The sequence below is a fragment of the Panthera pardus genome, unplaced genomic scaffold (genome assembly GCF_024362965.1).
Source record: "Panthera pardus isolate Hobbes unplaced genomic scaffold, ASM2436296v1 HiC_scaffold_13, whole genome shotgun sequence".
NCBI lineage: Eukaryota > Metazoa > Chordata > Mammalia > Carnivora > Felidae > Panthera > Panthera pardus.
In genome coordinates, this window is record NW_026526688.1 from 188,496,574 (window position 1) to 188,506,626 (window position 10,053).

Here is a 10,053-nt window from a genome sequence, read left to right on the forward strand (position 1 = left end):
AAATGTTCATTTTGAATAGGTGATAGGATTATGTGGTGATCACAATTTTCTTCAGAACAGTTTTCTGTAATTTGTTACACAAATCAGGCCTTATATTTATGTATACATTTGTTATATATTTATATTTATTATTTTTGGTTAAAAATGTGTTAATGGCCTTTAATGAGACCATACCAAAGAACTTTCTTCTAACTTAATTGAATGTGTCTATCATCACCTTTGAAAATATTAAATTACCTAAATACACAATATTGTATATCAAACAAGGTAAGTGGATTATCCCTTCTGTGAGATAAAATCAGACCACAAATCTTGGAAAATTTACTTGTTATTTTTTAGACATATCGATACCTTTTATTAGTTCCAAACAAACACAAACTTTATGTAATACTTGAAATTTTGTTCCTTTTAATATTTTAAAAAGTAGCTCAACTACTGTGGAAGTTTAACCCCAATCAAGAGAGGTTATACTATAGAAAATAAATAACCTTTAAAATTTTCATGAAAATATAAAAGCAAGCATAAAATAGGAAATATACCAAAGACATGTATGATTTCCATATTGGATCTGTCACTGACTAGTTAACATTTTAAACCTGTCGTACGTCATTTAATGTTGTTTTCCCAGCTATAAACAGGACTGTTTGTTGCAAATACCCCCACATGCATGATTATAAGCCATGATGCTCTTTGGGCACCAGGCAGGAGGGGCAGGATGTTGGTTTGCAACCTCAGTAGTTCCTCTGGTGAAATTCCAAACCGGCCCCCCGTACTCAGAGAACAAGGAGAGACTGAGGAAAGAGGCAGGCCACCCTAGAATGGTAGGTGGCAGGTGTGATAAGCAAGGAACTTACCTGTGAGGCTTATCTTGGGCAAACACAAGACAAGTAAATCTCTGTACTGCCCACCAGAATCTCAACAATTTTTATGGAGACCTTAATTGGATTCAGTCACATATACAGTCCAGATGGTCTCAATAAGATCTTACCTTCTCAAGGCTGCATACTTGAAGTGGTTCCTTGTCCAGAAATGGTGGACAGACCATCTATCACAAGGACAGGGGAGGGGTGAGAGCCTCGGATTGCCCAGGCCAGCTCGTGGGTCAACTGGTGTTTGCATCCTTTGATGACCTCCTCCAACAGAGGAACACTAGTGTCCCTGTCATAGTAAAAAATTAATGTACTAAGCAAAAATTGGATAGATACCTAAAAGCTTACTACTGAACAAGACTGGGATATTATGAAGTCAAATCTTTATGCCCTTCTTCCTTCTTTTGCTTTGATCCTAAAAGAATGGAAAACAGAATTCAGTATCATTTTCCTGCATTAGGGAACAGATGCAACCGTCTTTCACAGATAAAAGGTAATTATGCAAAGTACTCTGAGAGTTGTTTTTTTTTTTACGCCTTGTGACTCCTGCTCGGCAGATTTCAATTACCATTCAGAAAAGCATGGAGCAAAACCCACATTAAGACTCATTGAGTTTCTCATTTTCCTTTGCCACAAATAAGGAATCATTCTTGTTTGAAATGACTATTGATATTCTCTTGCAACATGGTAGAAAAGTGCTCAAGGTCCACAGCCATCTTTCAATGTAAGTAGTTTGGGGATACACAGTACTTAAAAAGAAGATGTAAATCAGGTGTCAGCCTATGAATCAGGATATTTTTGTTGACAAATAATAGAAAATCACACACTAGCAAAAACAATATGATGACTTTTTTGGCTCAAAGAAACAAAGAATCCAGAGATAGGGCTGGCTACAACTGAGGGTGCACTCTCTTGTCATCACAAGAAGATGCCAACAGCTCCTTGGCTCCAGGCTTGTTCATGTCGAGCAGATGTGGACCGGGTTCATTTGCCTGCCACCCACAGATCGCACTGCCTTGACCAAAGGGCTCATCTGTGCCTTCTGACTCTGCCCAGGTCATAGCTCCATCACTAGAGCCGGAGGTGGAGAGTACTAATGCGGAATTGGATGGGGCACCAAATGGAAATTAGGGTCTTACCAGGAACACAAACAACAGAAGTCCACATGTGACCTTAAAAGTGCTTTCACTGTTGCTCTGGTCTGCTCTGTTTGGTGATAGGGCCAATGCCACTGATTTCTGTAGGCCAGTGGTTCTCAAAGTGTGGTTCCTGGACCAGCAGGATCAGCACCCCTTGGAGTTTGTTAGGAATATATATTCTTGGGGCGCTTGGGTGGCTTAGTTAAGCGCCCGACTTGCGCTCAGGTCATGATCTCACGGTTCATGGGTTAAAGCCCCGCATCTGACTCTGTGCTGACAGCCTGGAGCCTGAAGCCTGCTTCAGATTCTGTGTCTCCCTCTCTCTCTCTCTGCCCCTCGCCTGCTAGCACTCTGTCTTTCTCTGTCTCTCAAAAATGAATATAAACATTTAAAAAAAATTTTTTAAAGAAATATATATTCTTGCACCCCAATAAATCAGAAAAACAGAGGGTGGGGCCCAGCAATCTGTGTTTTAGCAAGCCCTCCAGGTGATTTTGTAGCAAACTAAATTTTGAGAACAATGCTTTAAGCATGTTTTCCAAGACCTTGTATCCAGCCCCCTTTTCAACTAAGGGCATATAACTATTACTTTGTGATTTGAAACAACAGGTAAGATTTGTATTGACAACCATCAACCTCATCTGGCCTTTTAAACCTGTCCAGCAATCTCTCTCTGATGAGCCTACCTTCTCATGCTTGGCAGTGACTATTTTGTACCTTCCCAAATGCCAAATCTTATAGCTTGCAAGTTGTGTATTTCACATTACCTCTTAACTATAGTGTGTTGTATATTACAGGTCTATATAAATTACAACTTTCCAGGAGATAGCAAGGAAGTGTCCTGAGCAATGTCCACCTTCTTGGAGTTTGCACGAGTCACCTTATTGTCTAGTAGCGTGGCTGCCTCCTCCTTTCCTCAAACAGCTGATCTGAGGAAATCCAACCCTTTCTGCCATGTCATTCAATCCCAAGCAGATGACATCCACTAAAGCTGTCATGTGGGGACTCACTACCCATCTTCCTGCCCTTATCAGCTGCTGGCATCCACAGGCTGTTCTCCTTCTTCCATGTCAACTGAAGAAATGTACCTCCTCCCTCCAGAGCTCGGACCCTCTACCTGCACTTGGATCTCTCCCCTCTTCTCAGAAGGATCAGTCCATTTCTCATGCTCCCCCCTCTCCCTCACACACATCTTTAGGAATTTTCTCTTCATAAATACTTCCCTCCAGTAATCAAAATGCTCACCTTCCAAAATCTGTCCTGTGATCCCATACTCCTGTTCATTTATACTAGCCCTTGTCCCTCTATTGTCACGGCCACCCAAGAGTTGTGAGTTTTCTACACACAATCTCCATCATTGTTTGCTTCCTCTATTCCAACAGAAAGTTCTCCCATCGGTCATTAGTGACCTCCATGCTGCTGATCCAGTGAACACTTTTCATTGCCAGCAGCATCATAGTATCATGATTAACCATCCTTTCCAAGGAAAATGCATTCTTCACTTAACCTCTCATACTTCTTCAGCAGTTTTATTTAGCTTACTTTCCAGATCCCTTGACAGCTTCTCTTCTCTCTGCCTGCTGAATATTGCAATTCTTTGTGGCTTTCTCCTGAGTTCTCTTTTATTTTCTCACTTTAAATTTGTACCCTGAATAAAGATGTGAAATAGAGTACAGTATGCTGGTTCACACAGCATCAATTGTTGAAGACACTATTCTTGCCCCACAGCTTGGTCCTGGCACCCTTGTTGAAAATCAATGGCCATAGGTGCTTATTTCCAGATTCTCAATTATATATGGATATATTCTCATACATATATATATATGTATACATATGTATACATATATATATATATATATACGTATATGTATATATATATATATATATATATATATATATATATACACACATGCTACACCAGTGCTACACTGTACTGTAGATTTGTAGTGAGTTCTGAAATTGGAGTTTGAGCTCTGTAACTTTATCCTTTTCCACATTGTTTTGGCTACCTGGGGCCCTTTGCAATTCCATAGGAAGTTGAAGATCAACTTTTCCAGGTTTGCAAGAAAGTCAATGGTTATTCTTGATAATTTTTTTTAATAAAATGGGAATTGTCTACCTCCTTGGCATGACTAAGCCAGTAACATGCTTAAAGGAGAAAACACTAGAAATAGTCTTATGAAATTGAGTAACAAAATAAGGATGGCTATTACTGTTGTTATATAATATTATTCCAGATATATTGTTCAATACAGTTAGAAAAAAGGAGGTAATTAAAAATGTAAAAATTAGAAAGAAGAGGTAAAGTTAATTCCATTTGCCGCTAATATGATTGTACCCATGAAAAACCCAGGAGAATTAATTGAAAAACTATCATATACAATAGAAACACTAAGTTGGTTGGCAGCATAAACAATTATTATACAGAAATCAATAGCTGTCATATGTACAAACAAATCTAATTTAGAATCTGTACTAGAATAAAATACCTCACTTATAACAGCAACAGAAAGATTAAAATACCTAGAAATAACTATGACTAAGAAATATGAAAGAACAATTTGGAAAAAACAAAAAGGCCTAAAACATATCAGAGTTTAGTGTGCTAGATAATGGTCCATGAAAAATGTCTACACCCTAATTCCTGGAACTTGTGAATATGTTACCTTACATGGTGGAAGGAGCTTTGCAGGTGTGATGAAGGATCTTGAGATGGGGAAATCATCCTGGATTATCTAAGTGGGTCTAATATAATCACAAGGGCCCTTCTAAGAGGGAATATGAAGATCAGGGTAAGAAAGGAAAGATATGACAAAAGGAGCAGAGACTGGACTGATGTGCTCTGAAGGTGGAGGAAGGGGCCACAAGCCAAGCAATGCAGGTGGCTTCTAGATGCTAAAAAAGGCCAGGGAACAAACTGTCCCTCCACATCCCCAAGGTGTGCTCTGCCATATTGGTTCCAGGCCAGTGAAACCATTTCAGACTCCTGATCTTCAGAACTGCAAGATAATAAACATGTATTATTTTGAGTCGCTGGAGTTGTGGTAATCTGTTATAGCAGTAGCAGAACACTGATAATGTTCAGTGACAAAACTGACCCAGACAAGAGAAAGGTCTTTCATAGTCTTAATTAGGAAGACCCATCAACATGCAGCTGTATGTCAATTCTGCCAAAGCTTATCTGTAAATATACCTCAAAGCCTACAAATTCCCCAAAAGGTTATTCAAAAGATCTTGTGGAATATTAAGACAAACAAACAAAAAATAGAGAAAACAGCTGAAAAAGAAGACTGATTAGGAGAAAACTGCCCTAACAGCTGTTAAAATTACTAAAATGCTTTCATAATTGAACTGATGTAGTAGAGGTATATATATAAACAAGTTTACTAATAAAATAAAATAGTAATTTCAGAAATACAAACAAATCATAAAAGACGTAAGGATATGATAGCCCTTGCATCTCATATCAGTGGGTCACAAATAATAAGTGTGAAAAAAGATGACTACCTAAAAATATTGGATACATTCCAAGTGGAATAAGGGTTTAAATGTAAACAAGTAAATTTTAGAAGTACTTAGAAAAAGGCATGGGAGTATCTTTCTATAACTTCAAATGGGGAAGGCCTTTCAATATGACATAAAGCAAAGACCTAAAAGAGTGACAGATTCTAGAATATACAAATAAAAAGTTTCCTGCTTTGCAAAATTCAAAATGAGAAAAATAAAAAGAAATAGCAAACCTGGGAAACAATACTTGAAGACACATCCCAGATAAGGGATAATTTCAGTAATATGTGAAGCAAGGATTTCTATAAATCAAGACATTTGAAAAAAAATGTTCAAATTTCTTTATAATAGGATACAAATGTAAGTAATCTGAGAAATAGTTTTCTATAAAATTGAAAGCCATCAAAGTTCGATGCCATATAGTGTTGGCAAACTATAATATTCTTATACATAAAAAATATTCTTATTCATAGAGTTTGAGAGGGTAATTTGAGTGCAATTTGGAAGTAACTCTAAAATTTACAAATGTTTAAATCCTTTAAACAAAAATTCCACATCTAAGCATTTATTCTACAGATATATTTGTTCAAGTATGAATTATGTATACATGAGGTCACTCTTTGTAACACTGTTTTTAATAAAACTGGAAATCTTTAAATACTCCTCAATGGAAGACTAGTAAACTGTGTTACATTCATACATACTATGAATGTGAAAAAGATTGGAATTATTCCTAAGATTGTTAGGTGGAAAAAAAAAGTACAGAATATCCTGTCAGACTATTTGTGTAAAGGGAGGTAGAATATATATAAGCAAATATGCCTTATACTTGTATCCGCACAAAACTCCTTGGAAGTAAATTCAAGAAGCTACTAATGCCACCTGCTTATGGAGAAAGAAAAAGGGTGGCTGGGTCCAGGAATGGGAGAAAGATTTTTTTTTATCAAACATCTTACATGTTTTTAAATTTTGAACTATGTGAATATTAACTACATTTAAAAGTAAAGAAATTAAAATTATCATTAAGAAACTGAGACAAGAAAACAGCTATAAAATGATGGAATATGGAAATGCAGAGAAAAAAGGAAATTCACCCAGAAAGCCACTTCTGCATGTCCCTTCTGCTCTTTTGTCCCTACCTAACAATGGATTATCAAATCTGTGTGAGCTCAGAATTAGCACATTGCAATGTTAGCTTTGCTTCACATGACAGCAAATATATAGGGAGTTGATCAAGTCAACGTGATTCGTCTGCAATGCAGTCACACTAGCCTCACCGTGATATTGGTTAAGGGCTCCAACTGGTTGACAAACACAACCAATGCCCTTACTAGACACTGTCCTAAATAGCTTAACTCTCATAATCCTCACCAAAACTTTAGGAAGTGGATACTCCATCCTCCATATATAAAAATTGATGCAAAAGGATATTAAATTGTCAGAGGACGCAAAGCTCTCAAGTGACATAACTGGAATTTGAGTTCAGGTCATCTGGCTTCCAGCTCCATGCTCTAACCCACTGCGCACATGTGTGTTATAACTTGATTTCTAAGCAAGTTGGCCCATATCTTTCAGACCATATTTCTTGTTAGCAGATCTTTGTCATGTGAAATGTGCTATGTATGTGCTCATGCTGGTATTTAATAAGATACAGTGTTACTAGATTTTTTGCAGTAGAAGAATTGTGTGCAATTGTGGTAAAAAAAAAAAAAATACAACCTGGGGCGCCTGGGTAGCTCAGTCGGGTAAGCCTCTGACTTTGGCTCAGGTCATGATCTCATGGTTTGGGAGTTTGAGCCCCGTGTCAGGCTCTGTGCTGACATCTCAGAGGCTGCCTGGAGCCTGCTTTGGATTCTGTCTTCCTCTCTCTCTTCCCACCCCCCCCCCCCACTCATACTCTCTCTCTTTCTCTCAAAAATAAATAAACATTAAAAAAAATTAAAAAAAAAAAAAACAACTTAGAGCATGCATTCTGTCATTTGGGTGTCTGCCTTCATACAATTTTCAGTTCCACAGTTGATTTAAGTCACAGCTTCCAATTCAAAGATGAAAATGTTAAAGGTATGGAGTGGCTTATGCCCACAAAGAACTCTGAGAAACAGACGTCCAAGAACACATTACCTTACTAATTGTTCAAAATCGAGGGTTATAACCCTTGCTTCCATCATTTCAGAGAGACTTGTCTCACCCTTTGTGTTGTATTTTTGTTTTTTTAGAAATGTTGTATCAAATTATACTTTTCTTTCTAGGATTTCATCAAGGGTCTTTCCATTTTGCTCCGGGGGACAGTACAAGAAAAACTCAACTGGGCATTTAATTTGTATGACATAAATAAAGATGGCTACATCACTAAAGAGGTAAGGGATGCCTCACCAACACCACCCTCTGCTTTTTTTTAACATCCAAATGTTAAACAATTGAATTTATTAATTTGAAAATAGCTTTTTCAGGAAATCTAAAATATTTTATGTGGTGGTGGTGAACTATTCTAGTAAAAAACGGGCAATGAAAAGGATTAGTTTTTGGTGCATCTTCAAGATGGAAACAAATCACCTAAGAATTATACCCCGGTTTCCTAATGACATTCAAATAAATACTGTAAATCGGATAAAGACTGTGGTTGGAATCAGATAGGAAGAAAATACATTCAAGCCAGGCTAGAATATTTGACCTGTGACCTTCCCCCTCCAATATAATATGGTCCATATGGAGACAATTTTAAAATTACATAGGCTGTGCAATGACCTGTATCGTGCAGAACAGGACCTGGTGCATTAAGGGGCCCCTAAACTTCCAGGCAGGCTATCCAAGAAAGAAGGCCCACAGACCAGATTAAGGTGCTCATATCAAATGGTTTGTTAAAGCAATTAAAACACAGTGAGAAGCAAGGGGAAAGGAATGAGGTAAATTAACAAATTTAGGATGGGGTCCAAATGGGGTTGAAGTACCAACTGAATCCTGGAGGGGGCGCTCAATATCCATACGTCCTTTCTCACTGCCTCACTTTCCTCCCCTCCGTTGAGTTTTGAGCATGAAGCCTCTTAAACAAAAGGTACCCTGGGCCAATGACCTGACCTTGCTCAACTAGGGACATAGGGACAAGTACACCTGATCACAGGTACAGTGTGACCATTGGCCTGTTCAAAGGCCATAGGTTTTGTGTTTTTTGAGCAGAATACACATGGGACCAGAATGGAAGTAAGACCTCATGAATGTTAAGTATTTGTGTATATTGAGCGTATCTTGAATAGTTAGTGCCTCTTATATCTTGTGTACAGTAATAAAGTAAGGTTGGTACTCAGATGCCTCAGGAATATTTGCTACCTCTTGGCCCTTCAATCCCTTTCTATCTCTATGTTTAACATATACATGCTAGGCTTATATTTCACACATTTCATGAATTCTGAAGTCAGACAAACTTCTTGCTACTTATCTAAACTCAAAACATCTTAAAATGTTTATGATTTATAAACTATAAACTCCTTCATCATTAATAATAGAATTGGATACTCTCATCTGTATTATCAGCTTAATCTAGTCTAGACTTTTATATGGGAATTTCATTATGAAGGCAATAAACGTGAAACAATAAATCTGAATGAGTAATTAGATATTATTCTTACTAATACTGACAATGGAAAGTCAAAAACTAGATTTTGTCTGAATTAAAAAATTAATGAAATTTCAAAGGATTTCTCAGTCATGATATCTTGACTAACCTACATGTGTAATTTCTTCACTTCAAGCCACAGTAGGAAAAAAAACAATGAAAATCCTCATAAGCTTTGAGACTTACCAGCTAGTTTTAGTATAATTCTCATGATATGGAGTTCATTCTCAATAAATGGAGTTCATGATATGGAGTTCATTCTCAATAAATCAACATGTAAGACATATAACAAATCAATAAAACAAAAAACAGTCTATGTGAAGTGTATAGAAATCCAAATCTCAAACCAGAACATTCCTGGGGTGCCTGGGTGGTACAGTCAGTTAAGCGTCTGACTCCTGATTTCAGCTCAGGTCATGATCTCCCAGTCCTGAGTTCAAGCCCTGCCTCCGACTCCATGTTGGGGGTGGAGCCTGTTTAAGATTCTCTCCTTTTGCTTCTCCCTTGCTCTCTTTCTCAAAAAAAAAAAAAAAAAAAAAAAAAAAAAAAGTTTTAAGAAAAAACAAAAACCAAAACAACCAGAATATTCATTTCCTGATCATCTCAGATATGTGGGAATTTACTTCATTTTGAAACCAATATCAAAATTAGTTCTGACATTCTGATCCTGCAGCTTTTAAGGCACAAAACTGTTGTGTTTTCCTCTGGGACAACCAAAACTTAACGAATAATAAAAAAATTTTTGAAATTGAGTAGGAATAATGTCAGACTGGTTTCTTCATATAATGCATGCAGTCTCATGTGAGTGCCTTTTACTTTTCAGGAAATGCTTGATATAATGAAAGCAATATATGATATGATGGGTAAATGCACATATCCTGTTCTCAAGGAAGATGCTCCCAGACAACACGTCGAAACATTTTTCCAG

General features: G+C 37.2%; 1 protein-coding gene across 3 annotated transcripts in view; it reads left to right on the forward strand.

Moving 5' to 3' along the window:
* KCNIP4 (potassium voltage-gated channel interacting protein 4) overlaps positions 1–10,053 on the forward strand; it is a 537,043-nt gene that overhangs the window by 523,040 nt on the left and 3,950 nt on the right. For all 3 annotated transcript variants that reach the window (XM_019453907.2, XM_019453906.2, XM_053901645.1), the window contains exons 5-6: positions 7,765–7,872; positions 9,949–10,053. In XM_019453907.2, the coding sequence (XP_019309452.1) occupies positions 7,765–7,872; positions 9,949–10,053 (213 nt within the window). The remainder of the gene's footprint in view (positions 1–7,764; positions 7,873–9,948) is intronic.